The sequence below is a fragment of the Podarcis muralis genome, chromosome 14, assembly GCF_964188315.1.
Source record: "Podarcis muralis chromosome 14, rPodMur119.hap1.1, whole genome shotgun sequence".
Taxonomy (NCBI): domain Eukaryota; kingdom Metazoa; phylum Chordata; class Lepidosauria; order Squamata; family Lacertidae; genus Podarcis; species Podarcis muralis.
The window spans coordinates 7,711,248-7,728,881 of NC_135668.1; the positions used below are offsets into that span (position 1 = coordinate 7,711,248).

The window sequence follows — 17,634 nt, forward strand, 5'->3', positions numbered from 1 at the left end:
TGCTTAATCTGTTTCTACTCCAGCTCATCATTAGAAGAACTTGTAATCAAGAACCTGTACATGAATTTGCTTATTTATTCTTCCTTCCCAGTCCATTTGACTTTTATATTATGTCTATTTCGACTGTAAGCCTGAGGGCAGGGACAGTTCCTGTTTGTAGTCATTAGTAAGTTCCTCTGGGACCTTTTTTGGCAGAACAGCAGAATAAACATAAAGTAATACACCAAAGCAATAAAATGCTATATTGAGGGTTTCTGGACTTAACTTCTGCAGTGAAGATTAGGGGTCAGGCAGGCAAAAAATAATCACCACCATCTTTTGTACCTACCAGATTATTTTTGTGTGTGGACACTTGTAAGCGTGAGGAGGCTTATCAGTATCAGAAATGCAGTTCCTCAACCACAGAACATGATTTTAACTTTGAATAGCTGTCTATTAATGGAAAAGGAAATCTGTTAAATGCATGCCTGCTAGTGTGTTCTAACACACATTTTTAAAAAGCGGATTGCCTTCCCTGTGCTTTGAAAAATGTATTGTTTTGGGGTTGTTGTTGTTTTAGTATTGCTGATACCCTTTGTCAGCTCTGATGGAAGACTAGCTCAGTTTGGCTGCTCCTCTCACTCAGCTATATTTAACTTTACCTAGTGGTGTTTGAATTTTCTTGTTCTTCCCTCACTATACCTTTCCCCCACACTTCTGTGTTGCGTCAAATGGTTAACTTTAAGGCAGGGATTGTCCTTCAGCTGCTTTGCCTTTTGTTGAACGCTAGCAGGAGGCAGCATGTGACACAAGTGTTCCAAGGTTTGCACAAGCACCCTGTTATCTTCTGGGCTACGTTTAAAGTGCTAGTTATTGTTTATATAGCAATCGTCTAGTCAAGTTGTGTGGGATCAATTCCAATCTGTTACCTCTGAGGATGTGGACAGGCTGCTTGGACGAGTGAAGCCAACCACCTGTCTCCTGGATCCTTGCCCATCCTGGCTTATAAAAGCTAGCCGGAAAGGACTGGGCGATGGGCTTCGTGGGGTGGTGAATGCTTCCCTCCGTGAGGGCGCCTTCCCAGACCCACTGAAAGAGGCGGTTATTAAACCGCTTCTTAAAAAACCATCTTTAGATGTGGCCACGATGGCCAATTATCGCCCAGTCTCAAATCTTCCATTCTTGGGCAAGGTGATTGAGCGAGTGGTTGCTGAACAACTCCAGGCACGCCTGGAAGAAGCAGACCATTTGGATCCCTTCCAGTCGGGATTCAGGCCTCATCATGGGACTGAAACTGCCTTGGTCGCACTGGTTGATGATCTCCGGCGGGCTAGGGACAAAGGTGAGAGCTGTTTCCTAGTTCTGCTGGATCTCTTAGCGGCGTTTGATGCCATCGACCATAACATCCTTCTGGACCATCTTGAGGGGCTGGGAGCTGGGGGCACTGTCATACAGTGGTTCCGCTCCTTCCTCCTGGGCCGTGTTCAGAAAGTGGTGGTGGGGGATGAGTGTTCAGACCCCTGGGCTCTCACTTGTGGGGTGCCTCATGGTTCTGTCCTCTCCCCCATGCTTTTCAACATTTACATGCAGCCACTGGGAGAGATCATCAGGAGGTTTGGGCTGGGTGTTCATCAGTATGCGGATGATACCCAGCTCTACCTCTCTTTTAAGTCAGAACCAGTGAAGGCGGTGAAGGTCCTGTGTGAGTGTCTGGAGGCGGTTGGAGGATGGATGGCTAACAGATTGAGGTTGAATCCTGACAAGACAGAAGTACTGTTTTTGGGGGACAGGAGGCGGGCAGGTGTGGAGCATTCCCTGGTCCTGAATGGGGTAACTGTGCCCCTGAAGGACCAGGTGCGCAGCCTGGGAGTCATTTTGGACTCACAGCTGTCCATGGAGGCACAGGTCAAATCTGTATCCAGGGCAGCTGTTTACCAGCTCCATCTGGTACGTAGGCTGAGACCCTATCTGCCTGCAGACCGTCTCGCCAGAGTGGTGCATGCTCTGGTTATCTCCTGCTTGGACTACTGCAATGCGCTCTACGTGGGGCTACCTTTGAAGGTGACCCGGAAACTACAACTAATCCAGAATGCGGCAGCTAGACTGGTGACTGGGAGCGGCCGCCGAGACCATATAACACCGGTCTTGAAAGACCTACATTGGCTCCCAGTACGTTTCCGAGCACAATTCAAAGTGTTGGTGCTGACCTTTAAAGCCCTAAACGGCCTCGGTCCAGTATATCTGAAGGAGCGTCTCCTCCCCCATCGTTCTGCCCGGACACTGAGGTCCAGTTCCGAGGGCCTTCTGGCGGTTCCCTCACTGCGAGAGGCCAAGTTACAGGGAACCAGGCAGAGGGCCTTCTCGGTAGTGGCGCCCGTCCTGTGGAATGCCCTCCCATCATATGTCAAAGCGATAAACAACTACCTGACATCCAGAAGACATCTGAAGGCAGCCCTGTTCAGGGAAGTTTTTAATATGTGACATTTTTGTGTATTTTTCATCTTTGTTGGAAGCCGCCCAGAGTGGCTGGGGAAACCCAGCCAGATGGGCGGGGTACAAATAATAAATTATTATTATTAGTATTATTATAATTGTGCAGCTTGGCCCCAGTCTATCTTCTTAAGTGCCTGTGCTCATATGAACCCCAGCCAGCTTTTTTCAGTGTCTTCCCAGGAGGCCCAGACTGCCTTTAATATCTGCCTGTTAGGTTAGTTGGGACCAAAGTGTAGCTTTTTGTGATGGCATCCCTGCCTTGTAATTCCTTCCATAACTCATAGAACTGTAGAGTTGGAAGGGACCCCGAGGGTTATGTAGTCCAAACCCTTGCAATGTAGATCTCAACACGCCGTCTCCCATCCAATTTGAAACCATAAGAGACCCTGCTTAGCTTTGCAAATGTGCTAGCGGTTTTATTGCCGTGCCACTAGCTAGGTATTGTCATGCATGTAAACTCCTTAGAGGTTTTATTTACAATTAAGTGGTATGCGAATTCTGATAGATAGATAAATAAGGCTTAGCCTGACAACTAAAAATGTTTATTTGGCTGATACCTAGGACTTAACCCAGGACAACATAAAAAAGACTAAGTATACATCTTTCAGAACCACCAAGGGCTTCAGTATGGCATGTGCAGGGAAGACCTGCTGCAAGCAGAAATGGCATGTATATTTCCATGTACTTGTCCTTTAAAGCAACAAAAGTATTGCAGGCCATATGCCACAAGATGCCCATTTGCAAAGCTGCTTGAGTTAATCTCCACAGTAAAAATTTTACCTAGTTGATGGGATAAAGAGCGCAGATATTGGGAGCTCTGCTTGATCAGACCAAAAATGCAAATAGTTTAGCATTTTGCTGGAACTCCAGAAAGAGGAAATAAAGCTGATGGTCTTCCCCCAAAGTTGCACCTAGTTGCTGGTACAGTATTTAGTGGCAGATTCCTCCTGAACTTAGAGGTTGCATATAGCCATTAGTCAGGAGTTTAAACATTAATGTTGGACAACCATTACATTCCTTCAAGGAAACCCCTTTGTCACAGGCTTCTACTTTCAGATAGAAGTTTTTTTTGTCTAGTATACTTGTTTTAGAGCAGAATTATCTAAAGAAAGCTGCCAAGCTTATGTTAAACATCACTGACGGAGACTATTGCTAAATACTAAATTAAAGTTCGATCTTTGTTATGGCTCTTCATTTATCACACGGTGTACTACTTTGGATTATTGCCTTCAATAATACATGAAACCTACATTAAAACATTATTGTTTTGCAGTATATGGTTATTTACAAAAAAGTCTCTTAAATATTTGATTGGTGTCACCAGAAATCTACTAACTTTTGATGATAGGTTCTGTATGGTATGCATGTTGCACTAGTTAGCATCCGTTTTTCATTTTGCTTATGACTTTGCAAGTACAGTGTTGTATGTCCATTCACTAATTTACATTGGGATGGAAATCAAGATTAAACATTGCTTTTGCGTTCTGGGCTCTGTGAAGGAAATGGTTGCAGGCATGCCAACAACTGAGTAGAAATAAGCAAAACATATTATCTGGGGAACAAGAGAGCGAATAAAATCTGGTCACAAAACAGTGGTGGTTTTTTTTGGTTTTTTTATAAAAGCATGGTATTAATTCTGCTTTTAAAATGTGTGCTTGCCAAGTAAAAATACAGCATGCCTTAAAATTGTGGGTGGTAGGGGTGGGGAATTACGCAACCTGAGAAAATGATTCTCCTTGCTCACGGCTTCTGCCAAGCAATAAAGCTGATGTAGCAAACAATTTCTTGACTGCCAAAAAGTCAATGTTCTCAATGAAATGTTTTTTCTCCCTTCTCTTCTTAGGCGCCTCATCACAGATTCAAAGGTTAAATTAAAGTACCAGCATTTAATAACTAATAGTTTTGTAGAGGTGAGTGTTATGTTTCAAACTATGCTGAAGAGACAGGCTGTGATTTGAGGGTTTTTGCCCATCTCTTTCTTGTCTTACACAGCAGGCGTTTGCATGTAGTTTTCATGGTGGGGGTCAGATTTTGTTCAATTGTTGGCAGAGGTTGCTTCCCCCACCCCAATTAACAGGGTTGATCTTACATAGGCTCATACTGATAGAGAGTGTTAAGCTTTTTGTTAATAGGTGGCATGATTTTAGCTAGAATCCTGCTTCAAATACGAAAATACTTTAAGCTGGAATGTTGCTTTATAGCACAGCATTCTGCAGCAGAAATTTGAAATCCCAGCGCCTAATGTAATGGCTATAGACAGCTGTTCAGGAGATTAGAGAAGGTAATAGTTGTTAAAGGCACATTGCTGATTATGTGCCAGGTATTTCAAGCACTCGATTTATAGTCCTTTGAGAACAACTAGGCACAAACTTTTTGTGTCTTCATCAGAACCTAGAGCAGGTACTTCTGAACTGAATCCAGTATTACTGTAGGGTGCTACTTAAGCAGATCTGTTACAACTTTAGAATTGGTGAACCTTTAAGGAAACACAAAAACAGCCTTGCTTGTTGTCCCCTCATTTGTAATAAAAGGATTTTTGAATTCAATTTGTGCAATGCCGGTGAAGCCTAAGCTGAAGAGGACTGAAGAATCACAATAAGCCACATGTGACCCTCAATTCAATCTTTGTTAATGTGCCTGCACTGGTGTGACGCTAAGCCACAAAACTGCCAGGGTCCCCTGAGCAGACGACACATGTGAGTGGCCCATATGTGAACATCATGGACCTTTGGCCCCCTAAAAATTAAACCACTTAACATGAAAGATGAGCCATTTCTAAAACTACCTTGTCAAGCTACCTAGCTTATTTTTGAGCTGAAATTGAGATTCTTAAAGCTTTGCCAAAGGGAACAAAATACCTTAGGATGGATGGGTGGCTGTCTTTTAGGCTTAGATTATTACCTTTAGAGTATCTTAATTTGCTTTTGTCATCAGAATGGATTTTCTTATAGGTTGCATTTGTAGTCTTGGTGACAGTTGGGAAGGTTGGTGGGGGACTAAATTGATTATCTGGAGTTGGTTCTATTTAGAAGGTCTTCCTGGGCAACATTGGGGGCCCCCATCTCATTTTATAACTGATTCTGTGAAATTGGCTTGGCGTATTCTGCTTGGCTGTTGGTGTGGAGGGACAAGGTCTATACCAAAATGAGAATTGTGGCATTTTCCTGTCAAGATTAAACAAAGCTTTGGCTAAAAGGAGACTTCTGGGGAAATGGAAGGGAAATACCACACTTTGATATCTTTAATTCTGGTCAATTTCCAAGTAAGATCTGGTAGCTTTTTATTTTTGCAGTGCAATCGGCTGTTAAAATGGTGTCCTGCTCCAGATTGCCACCATGTTGTTAAAGTTCAGTATCCTGATGCTAAGCCTGTTCGCTGTAAATGTGGCCGTCAGTTTTGGTAAGCAAACATTTCTTGTGTTGGGTTGTAATGATTTTGGATTACTTACCACTAAGCAGAAGGTGGTTCCCGTTTTCTTGAAATGACAAGTTGCCTTGGTAGGCCTATCCGTGCCGACTACCAGCAAGCCAAACACTGCCCGTTTGGGATCTGATAAACTTGAGAGTTTTTGCTTCCTGTCTGGGATTGAAAAATTGAGGTTCTCAAGTACCCGTCAAGCCACATTACCTTGCTGGTATAATGTTTGGCTTAGTAGGTAACAGTTATGGTTGCTTGAATTAGAGCAAACCTCTAAATTTTAGTGTTGCATAACTATAGACTGTGTAATATGTATAAATCTTTTTATTTTTACAGCTTTAACTGTGGTGAAAACTGGCATGATCCTGTTAAATGCAAGGTGAGTGTCAATGGCAGAGTGCTGGAAAAGTAAACTAGCCTTTCTGCTTAAATATCACAGTTGTAGTGCTGTAAAATACTTTGATGATACTTAGCAAGCTATTCAGACATCTTTGCCATGGTTACTTGTTTAGTTTCCTTTAAGTTGTGTGTAATTCACCCTGAACTATTTGACTCTGGGTAACAAGTGTATGAAAGAATAGTCCATCTTGACTGTAACAACAAAATAAGCACTCCTCCCCTTAGTTCAGATCTTTTATTTCCACCTAGAGGGTATTTGACACAAACATGAAGAAAATCATAGTTGTAAGACATATCCACAATACAGAATTATTTGAAAGTATATTCTGGAATCCTGATGTGTTATCTTGGAGCATTGGATCTGAATGGGCAAGCCTTGCTTAATAGGATATGATGTGTCCAGTTCAGAGGAGCATGTGAGCCATGAGGTGCAGATGCACATTTCTCTGTGGCCTTTTTCACTTCTTCTCTTGTTTTACAATTCTTTTCTCTCTCTCCTGACAGTGGTTAAAGAAATGGATTAAGAAGTGTGATGATGACAGTGAAACTTCAAACTGGATTGCAGCAAACACAAAGGTTTGGTAGCATCACATTTCTCTTCAAAACATACCGTATTGGCCCAAATATAAGCTGCACCTTTAAAATTCAGAGGCTTGGGAGCCGCGGATGGGCTGCGCACCGTTGCCCCGTGCTCCCGGCAAAGGGGGGGGGGGGGCTTTGCCAGCGAATATAAGCTGCACTTTAACTTTTCACAATTGGAATTTGGGGGGAAAGGCTTATATTTGGGACAATGTTAGATGCTCAAAATTTCACACTTGCAGAGCTGCTTTCCCCTTACAAAGACATAACTGTCAAATCCTGAACTTCCATTGTGAGTAGTGAGGGGTAAGTCCTCCATGTAAATAATGGGCTGTGTTTTCCTATCCCACTCCCCACTTCAAAGTTTACAGTGAAGCCAAACATCAGCACCAAAAGGTACAACAGGCTTCTGTCTAGCTCTACTTAAAATGAAGCTTTTAGAGCTAAATTGAAGGGAGGTGCCAAATTGGCAAACATTGCAGTACTTTATAGATTAAGGAGTACTTACATGTGGTTTGCTGAGGATAGGAATACAGAAAATTGCTTTAGACCAAATCAGACCATTAGTCCTACCTAGCTCAGTATTGCCTATGGAGACTGACTGTGGCTGTCCAGGATTTCAGAGTTTGGCCATTCCCAGCCTTTATGTGGCGATGTGAAGGGTTAGACCTATTACCTTTGGTTTGCAAAACATGTGCTATTTCACTTCACAACGACCCATCCCTTTATTATGTTCATTCAGTGGATGTGGAACCCAGTCTCAGTGGACTTAAATTAGTAGATCTAGAATGTGTTTAATATAAAGTGTCAAAGCTGAGCGTGACACACACACAAACACACACAAAAATGTCCCTTTACTTGCAAATGGCTTCCTATCTAAGCTATCCCATGAACTGGAAGAAGTGCAACTTTTCCTGGCATTGATCTGTTATTTTGTGCTATTATATTGCTATAAGACTACCTTTTCACTACATTGCTAAGGCAGCAATGGGAAGCCAGCTGACAGCTAGCTGAATGTGTAACCAGAAGAGCCACTATTGCAAATTCTTTGTAACATCACAAAGCACTGTCTGCATCCCTCCCCATTTTTTTAAAGTTGGAAGACACCCACTTTTATTTCTTTCCACCCCTCTTCATACCCGTCACAGGAATGCCCTAAATGCCATGTGACCATAGAAAAGGATGGAGGCTGCAATCACATGGTCTGTCGGAACCAGAATTGTAAAGCAGAGTTCTGCTGGGTGTGTCTTGGCCCCTGGGAACCTCATGGGTCCGCCTGGTAAGTTTAAATGAATTCCTCCCAAGCTTTCTTTACGTGTCTAATTGTACTGCCATGTTTTGTTTCTGTACCCTGCAAAAACAATTTCTGTGGGAGAAAAGCACAGAGCAGTAGCTGGTGCATATGTCTATACTTCTTAGGGTGAGAAAGGTCTGGGCTGTGTCTTGTTGAGCCTCTGCTCAAGGTATCAGAGGGGCTTATTATGTTTACAGTTATGTACTGACCAAAGAATACTTGGAGCCTCAGAGCGGCAAAAACAAAAGAAGTTCTGGAAACCACTATGCTCATAAAAATCTTTTTTCAGGTACAACTGTAATCGCTATAATGAGGATGATGCAAAGGCGGCAAGAGATGCCCAAGAGGTGAGTCCATAACTCTTGGTGACCAATATTATCAGCTTCAGTAAGATGGTTTGGCCTAGCTTTTCACTGTGCTTGCATTTTCCAATTCAGCACTACTAGCTTTCAAGCTGAACTCCACAAAACTGTTAGACTTTGACACAAGAGGCCCGCCCATTTTGTTACTGCTTCCTGATGTTGTCCTGGCCAACTTGTAAAACTATCCAGCTTGAGCACTGAAAGCAGTAATCTGAGTATGAATATGCCCAACCCCATATCCTACCAGCCAAACCCTTCTTGGCAGTTGCTTATTGCTGAAAGAGGTTTTCTACCAGATTAATTTCTATATGGATATCATTTCTATCTAGGCAATTTATTTCACCATGTTGCACTTGGGCATTTTTGCCACAGAACCCACTGCTATGTATTTATATGGAAAAATAAAAATGTTTGTTCATCACATGACCGGGTATATGCAGCTCATCAGGTCCACAAATGTGGCAAGTAGAGAATTGCAACAAAATGAAGTATATCCTAAGCCCCTGTTCAGGGCTCCATGATCCTGTAGCACTGTTTGGGGATTGCAAGGGACTCTTTGTTTTCTTTTCCACCTGCTTAAAACTCTCTCTCCTGTGTCACATAGTGCCAACAAGATCAGACTCAAAGCAAAAGGAGTACTGTGGGACTTTGAAATAAGAACATTGCCCTGTTGTGGCCACATTTGCCTTGAGGCCCCTCATTTATAGGGCAAGTCAACCTGCTATTACTCTGTTTTAACTATTGATTTACTTTTTCCCTAATGGGAATTAACACAGCGATCCAGAGCAGCCCTGCAGAGGTACCTCTTCTACTGCAACCGTTACATGAACCATATGCAGAGCCTGCGCTTTGAGCACAAACTCTATGCCCAAGTCAAGCAGAAAATGGAGGAGATGCAGCAGCACAACATGTCATGGATCGAGGTCCAGTTCCTGAAGAAAGCAGTCGATGTCCTCTGCCAGTGTCGTGCCACACTCATGTACACATACGTCTTTGCCTTCTACCTCAAAAAGAATAATCAGTCCATTATCTTTGAGGTAAGGAGAGTTTACCAGACATTTTTTAACCCAGCTGTTGGGTCCTAGCTTAGCGTAATATTCTTGTAGGATCAGATCAAGGCTTATTTAGTTCAATATTCTGTTCCCATAGTGGCCAACCAGATGCCTAAGGGAATCCCACACATAGGACATGAGCTCAATAGTCCTCTTCCAATCCTTTTTCTTTGTAACCAGCAATCCAGAGCCTTATTACCTCAGATCCTGAAGCTAGTTATAGTAGCTGTTGATGAGTAGCTCAGGTGTATAATTACGGTCCATTGGGTGAGTAACTTGTGCAGCCCCTAAATTGGACTTTCTGTAACAATTATGTGATTTTTTTCCAGCGGCTTTGTTCTGAAGGCCTTTTCTGTGATGGCTCCAGAGTTGTGTAGTCCTGTCCGCCACGAACTCTGTATGTGTTCCTTAGTTAAACAAAAACAATTTCATGCAAGTGCCTGGGGTGATTGGCAATATAGGCTTATTAACTTTGTTGATTATTTACCACATCCCACTTTTCAGCAAAAGCATCTGCAAGTGATTTGCAACTTAATACAATGGCTCTCTTCTTTGCAAATTTAAGATGGGGGTGGGCATACATGATACATACATACATACATACATACAGGCATAATTTCATTTGTACGCTGCCTTTCCACAGATCAGACCCTGCTCAAGGCTGCTGACAACAGGAAAAAATACATAACTAAAATATAAAAGTAGCCATAAACAATAAATAAAACATTAAAAATGCACAACTAAACTGAACAATTTTCACATTAATCGTAAGTTTTAAAATAAATATACAAACCCCCCCCCCCATCAACAACAGGGGAAAAAATTCACAGCAAAACCCCACAAACAGTTCTCCAGCCCAAGAGTCCCTCAGCATCCTCAACTTTTTTTAGCTGGAGTCAGTCTGGGCCCCACCCTCCCAGGCCAGGTGAGAAAGGCCTGCAAGGCAGGGAGCAGGTCCTCCAGGACTCCTGGACAACCTGCAAATCACCAGCATTCTACTGATAGAACCTGATTTGTCTGCTTTCTGGCCTGCCCTGGCTAGAGACAGGATTAGGAAAGAATGGTGGAAGAAGTAAATGCAAATTCAGCTCTCGCAAAACTTGTGTAATGAAATTATATAATGACCAGGTGGAGGGTCACTGCAAGAGGCAGTTCAGAGAGGGGAGGAACACAAAAAGACAGCTGTTTCTAGTTTGTTCTTTGTTCTTATGCACTTTAATTTCACATTGTTGTAAGCCACCTTGCAAAGTGTCCTGTTGAAGAATTCCAATAAACATGGGAAAGGGGTGTTTGTTTGTTTGTTTGTCTGTTGTTGTTTTTTTAAGTTAGCCAGGAATATACCCATAACTATTCAAAAGTCAGAAGTTGTGGAGTTTCTTCAGAATGGTGGGTATCAAAGATACATAACTTATCAGTAGAGTCTCCTTCCCTTTTGAATGCCTTCTCTAGGTAGGCCTGCTTGGTACCCTCATTGCTATCATTTAGGAACTAAGCAAAGTGACAGCAACGAAAAACAACTACCAGATTTAGCTCTTTTGTTAACTTGTAGCAGTTTTGATTTTTACTTTCTACTCCGATAAACTTGCTGTTTTAGTTGGTGTCTCTACAGCTTATTTTCTTTTTTATTGTATTTTAATACCTTATTACTTTGTTAGGCACTCCAGCAATATAAACTTATGTTTATATTGTCTGCCATATTGAGTCAACACGAGATCCCATTGTATCCCAGCATAAACAAAAAGTTGCTTCTTGATCTTAGGAACCATCGTGCAAAATGTGTTCACGGTATCTTAAGAGGTGTCCAAATGCATAGTGAACAGACAAACCACCTTCCAAACACATGCAAATAAATAAATTTCAACTTGCTGTATTACCAAAAGTGCGGTATAGGTACGTTTTGGAGTTATAAAAGGAAGTGTAAGCAAATTCACAATTTAACAAGTAAAAATTGCCTCTCATTCCTTCAGCCTTGCCACAAAGGCAATCTTTAATATTAGATTTCATTTCCTGTGGGATATCAGAACAGGAACAGCCCAAAAAGGTAAACAGTGTTGTCCTTGCTACCTCACCAATTAACAAGTGTAAGGGTGGGGCCCACTTTTAGGAAACTTAACAAGTGCCACAAATGGTGAGTGGAGTCAGAGACAAATGTGTGTGGAGTAAGTAATATAGATTTTACCTTATTACAGTGTTAGTTTTTACACACCCACCCACACACCCAATATGCCTCCATCCATAAGAGCAAGAGGCATTATCAGAACTCAAGGGCACATTTGAGTCAGGTGAAAGCACTCAGTGATGCTGTAAAGCAAGATCAGTGAGAGGCATGAGCTGGTGATAATTTTGAGAGCCAGATAGAAAGGCCTGGTTGGTAAATAGGTTTTTTCCTAGCTTATAAAATGCAAAATAATTAACTGCTGGAGCCAATTATAATATAGCTTCCACCTGACTTCCAAGACAGGAGCAGTGAATTGGTCACATAGATAAATGCCCTTAAGAATTGTGATTTCTAAATGGGAAAGAGTAATGGCTGTTGGTCAGAAGTCATGATTGCCCAGAATAACATCTACTTGGTTTGCAACCACAAGATGGTTTTGTCTGCCAGTAGTACTATAGAAGGTGATGGTAAGTTTTCCAATACGTTAGTGTGTTTTCCTGCCTGCTATTCACACAACCAAATGAGAGAACCACTGTAAGACTAGAAAAATATTCAAAGTAGGCTTCAATGAGTATTTGCTAGCAAAAGGGATAAATTCCATTCATGTGGTGATTCTGAATTCAAGGAACTGCTTAAGTTTATTAAAAATGTGCCTTGTATTTTGCCTGCCTAGAATAATCAAGCAGATTTGGAAAATGCTACCGAGGTCCTTTCTGGGTATCTGGAGCGAGATATATCTCAAGATTCACTGCAAGACATAAAGCAGAAAGTGCAAGATAAGTACAGGTATGTTCCTTGTTCAAAACTGATGGATTGTTAATTCATTTCATGTGCCAGTCTCTTAGGCATTAAAGTGGCTTGACTTACAGGAAATGGCTGAGAGAGATTCTGCTGCTTACTCCCAATACAATCTGTGGTGGAGGGAGGCTAGCCAGCTAACTTTCTGTGTTGGCCTTCAACCAGGTTTCCTGATCGACTGCTGCTCTTGAATCAAGCAGCTGGAGACAGCAGCAAGTTGCAGCACATGGGAAAATCAAGTTAGCATGCCCTGTTCACAGGGGCTTCTTGGCTGTTAACATTTTGAATGTTATTCAAAATAGCAAGCGAGTCCTTATTTTTTTGCCGGCTCTTGAGCTGAAGGAGGCCACTGACCTCAGGTTGCATGAATATGGTTTTCTGTTGCTTTAAAGGACATGATCTTGCCTTTATGAGTGAATGAGAAATTGGCACATGGGACTGGTTTTGTGCCTTAAAGGTCCCCCTGACCATTAGGTCCAGTCATGACCGACTCTGGGGTTGCGGCGCTCATCTCGCTTTATTGGCCGAGGGAGCCGGCGTACAGCTTCTGGGTTCATGTGTCCAGCATGACTAAGCCGCTTCTGGTGAACCAGAGCAGCGCACGGAAACGCCATTTACCTTCCCGCCAGAGTGGTACCTATTTATCTACTTGCACTTTGACGTGCTTTTGAACTGCTAGGTTGGCAGGACCAGGGACCGAGCAACTGGAGCTCACCCCTTGTGGGGATTCGAACCGCCGATCTTCTGATCAGCAAGTGCTAGGCCCTGTGGTTTAACCCACAGCGCCACAAGGGGGTCACAAAAGGTAGTTTTTACACCTACAAGGCATGGTTCCTTTAGTGGGTTTCCTTGGGATAACATTTTTGCAGATGAGGGGTTTAGTTTAGTTTGTGTCGCATGGGAGGAGCACTGTCTCAGCATACAAAATTCCAGGTTGTAAATATTGCGCCGCCCTCACAGTTAATAGGCTCCACTTTTAAGAAATTGGGCCAAGACCCATGCTTAGCAAATACAGCTTGAGTTCAACTGTCTTAGCATATGATTATATGGTAATAAGTCCTGCCTGCTCTGCTTCAGCGCATAATCTCTCCCACCTGTGAAATTATCCAGATGGGAGGCCCTTTGTCTCTGTTCCCATTCTGAGCAAGGTAAAGGTAGACATTCCCACTGCGAGCCGCTGTTGACTAAACTATTTCCATGCTGCCTTGAAATGCATTGTGTGCGAAATATCCAGCCTTTGTTTTCTTAAGTGTAACTGTGCGCCCTTCCCCTTGCAGATACTGCGAGAGCCGGCGAAGGGTTTTGTTGCAGCATGTGCATGAAGGCTACGAGAAGGATCTGTGGGAGTATATTGAGGACTGAGACTGGGCTGCATAAAACGAACTCTGAAAACCTTTTACCATCTAGAGTGCTCATGCAATTAAAGCAAAACACACACAAAAAGGGGCACTACGCCTATTACACCGCTGGTCTGTAGTACCGGAATTCTGTTTTTGTTAATGGAAAAAAATTTAAGTAAATTATATTGTAATAAAAAAGGTAGATAAACCATTGTACAACAGTATTCTAGGTGGCCAGTAAGTGTGACAGACGCACTAAGAAAAACAAAACAACCCTCCAACTTTAACTTGTAATGTAGCTTCATTTTCCAAGCTGACTTTCCCCCCCTCCTTCTTTCTCCTATGCGTATTACAGATAAAACTTAAAACAGTTTCTTGACACTGCTTTTCATGTCCAACCAGCCATTTTGATGTACTTTGGTATGAGATTTCCCCCTCCCTCTCCCTTTCTCTACTCTCCCCTCCTCCCCCCACATGCACCAGTTCATGGGTGAATGTTGTTTGGCTTATTGTAAAGAGGATTTGGGGCGGGGGGAGGCGGGGCACACAGCAAGGAAAAACTTTGTATATGACTTTTAAAAAAAACAAAGAGGACAACACAGTATTTTTCAAAATTGTATATAGCGCATATGCATGGACAAAGAGCAAGCGTGGCACGTGTTTGCATAATGTTTAATTACAAAAATATTTATTCTTTAAAAATCTTCAAGATGATGTCTATTTGCTGTGCATTTTTCTTTCATTTTGCTTTTTACCTGAGATTGGGATGGGGGGCAGTGTGTGCTGCTGTAACAAATCTTTCCCTTTCCTTCTCTCTCTCTTTCTCTCTCTTTCTCTGTTTGAGAGATTTTGATTTCCTCCTTCCTCCTCCTGCAGCTCCTTTGCAACTATTCCATGGTTTGGGTGTGTTCATTGCTGGCAACGGACACCGTCCCATTTGCACTTCAGCTTCTGATGCAAACTGGTTTACCTTGGTGTGTGTTTTTAACGTTTGGAAATGAAAGTATAGTGATTCTGGCTGCTTTGTCTTTTTGCTCAGAATAGCCATCCCTCTTGTCCATTTCCATGCATGTCCAACATTCACCTGACACCTGGATCATCGTCATACATAGGAAGTGTTAGGATTTTTCCTCTGTGAAGTGCTCAAATGGAACATTCCTTGTTGCTTTGTCTTGTCAGTTGTGAAACACCAAAAAAAAGGGAGACGGAGCTCCTCTGGGTCACGTTTTTGCGGCTTGGTTGTTGGAAAAAGTGCCTGATACAGCAAACACTCCATCTAGTTGCAAGGATCTGCAGTCTCTGAAGTCTTTGGGGTATTTCCCCTCTCTCCCCCCCCCCCCCACCCCAGTGAGAGGGAAGAGTGAGTTTCATCTACACAGTCCTTTTTTGTAATGAAAGCTATGATAAAGCACCACTTGGAAGCAATTTGTTTAAAATCTTCTCCTGCGTTGTGTGGGTACTTTTCCACGATGGCAGTGTTTTACACTTTCAAGTTGAGAGAGAGAAAAAGTAGATCTGCTAAAGCGGTATTTCAAGCCAGTTTCTGCTGCTCGTTCAAGTAGAGATTGTGGCCCGGATCCAAAGATCTGCTCAGCTAGTTCCATGAGTCCCCAGTGATGGTTTGGCTTGTGTTTCCAGAACAGCAGCCTCCTATGTCAGCTGGCAAAGACTTCTGAAAAGAAAAGGAACTGCAGCAAGCATGTGAAATATTCCTGAGCGCCTGCTCTTGAAAAGAGTAATAAGATTTTGCTGAGCTCTTGGGTTAATCTAATGCTGCCTAGCTTGTTTGTTGAGTGGTACAGCAAGAAGCCGAGCTTTGCATCTGTTCACACGTAATTTGTCTGGCAGGGCTTATTTAGTTGCTTGCTGCCCATCTGCAATGTCCCAAAAGCTGAATCGGGCAGAAGCTATAGAGGGAAGAGGAACTTCAGCTTTGACTTGGTAACATTGCAGTGGAAGATGAGTTCTCGCCTTCAGTGGGGTGTGAATATTTATTCAAAGAATTCCACTCCATTAAACTGAGTGTGGTGCAACTGTTGCTTGGATACTTCTCCTTCTAAGGCTTTCTGTCATGTCTTTTACTATGCTTTTGCACACTGCTGCTCAGACTGAACTTCCAGTCTAGTTAAGATTTCTTTTCCATGTTCTTTTAGCATCTTTGCCTAGAACTGGGCTGATTGGAACAGGTGGCCCTGCTGTGTGGGTGTGTAAATTGGATGAATGTGTTCCATACTTTCAGCATTTCCCCCAGATTTTTTCTCATTTCTAAACACCTTGCTCTTGCCATACCCTCCCCCCGTCCATTTTTTTTTAAAAAAAATCCAAAACTGTATATAAATCTGCTGTATCTTCTGCTCCTGAGGATCGTACACTTAATTTTGGAAAACTTTCTAAAACTCTGTGGGCTTTGGAGTGAGATCACTTGAACAGAAGCTCTTGTAAAGGCTTGCTCATCAATCCTAGACAGTTTTCCTCCTCCTCTCCTTTAAGCAGTCTCTTCTTTCCTTAAAAAGCAAATACTTGGCAATGAAGATGCTACTCAAGCTTTGGTTGGTGCAATATGCTTAAATAATGGTTTGTGTTGACTTTATCATGGGCTAATTGAATGAGGGCCTCTAGCCACACACAACAGGAGAGCAGAGCATGGTCTGTATTTAGCACCCACCCTCTTTTCTGTTCCACCTAATTCACTGCAGCTGTTTGGGGTTTTTTTTTTTTTTTTTGGTAGTGTATGTATCAGACAGTCTTAATTTTCAAAACCATTTAACCCTGAAATGTTTTAGTACAACTGCTGTGTTAAAAAATCAGTTATTGCGTGAGACAAGAGCAGTGCTCTTTGGAGAACCTTTCCATGGACAGGCGGATTTTGTTATTCAGCACTTGGGGGTTGGTATGACAATCGGACTGGGCTGTGAAGGACTGAAGACTTGTAATCTTCTAATTTTTCCATCTAGAGAGCACCTCATGCTGTGGAAATAACTGTTATTAGACTTCATTGTAACTGCTGGACTGTTCCGTGTTAAGGCTAAACAGAGGGAGAGAAAGTGTTCCTAATTCTAATAAACTTTTATTTTGTTATTTCATTAGTTTTTTTGTGTTTGCTTGCAGTAATTTTGTCCTCTGCTTCTAAATTGGAGCAGGCATTTCCTGTCACTGCCTGGTTGTTTTTTAAAGAGCTTGTTGGGTTGGGTGCTCCATCTCCTGAAGTCAGAAATGCTGACAACTCTAGTAATAATAATAATAATAATAATAATAATAATAATAATAATAATAATAAATAATTTATTATTTGTTCCCCAGCCACTGGGTGGCTTCCAACAAAGATTAAAAATACATTAAAATGTCACACATTAAGAACTTCCCTGAACAGGGCTGCCTTCAGATGTCTTCTAAATGTCAGGTAGTTGTTTATCTCTTTGACATCTGATGGGAGGGCGTTCCACAGGGCAGACACCACTACCGAGAAAGCCCTCTGCCTGGTCCCCTGCAGCTTTGCTTCTCGCAGTGAGGGAACCACCAGAAGGCCCTTGGCGCTGGACCTCAGTGTCCGGGCAGAACGATGGGGGTGGAGACGCTCCTTCATGTATACAGGGCCGCAGCCTTTTAGGGTTTTAAAGGTCAGCACCAACACTTTGAATTGTGCTCAGAAACGTTTTGGGAGCCAATGTAGGTCTTTCAGGACCGGTGTTATATTGTCTCGGTGGCCACTCTCAGACACCAGTCTAGCTGCCACATTCTGGATTAGTTGTAGTTTCCGGGTCAC

General features: G+C 42.5%; 1 protein-coding gene across 2 annotated transcripts in view; it reads left to right on the forward strand.

Moving 5' to 3' along the window:
* ARIH1 (ariadne RBR E3 ubiquitin protein ligase 1) overlaps window positions 1-16,949 on the forward strand; it is a 52,330-nt gene extending 35,381 nt beyond the window's left edge. Inside the window, exons 6-14 of one of the 2 annotated variants that reach the window (XM_077918790.1) lie at window positions 4,316-4,382; window positions 5,765-5,871; window positions 6,226-6,268; window positions 6,793-6,864; window positions 8,016-8,146; window positions 8,451-8,507; window positions 9,287-9,560; window positions 12,407-12,519; window positions 13,809-16,949. In XM_077918790.1, coding sequence (XP_077774916.1) covers window positions 4,316-4,382; window positions 5,765-5,871; window positions 6,226-6,268; window positions 6,793-6,864; window positions 8,016-8,146; window positions 8,451-8,507; window positions 9,287-9,560; window positions 12,407-12,519; window positions 13,809-13,893 — 949 coding nt within the window. In that variant the 3' untranslated portion in view covers window positions 13,894-16,949. Of the gene's footprint in view, window positions 1-4,315; window positions 4,383-5,764; window positions 5,872-6,225; window positions 6,269-6,792; window positions 6,865-8,015; window positions 8,147-8,450; window positions 8,509-9,286; window positions 9,561-12,406; window positions 12,520-13,808 lie in introns of both variants that reach the window. The other variant, XM_028706606.2, reaches the window with a different exon arrangement.
* Window positions 16,950-17,634: the final 685 nt, after the last annotated feature.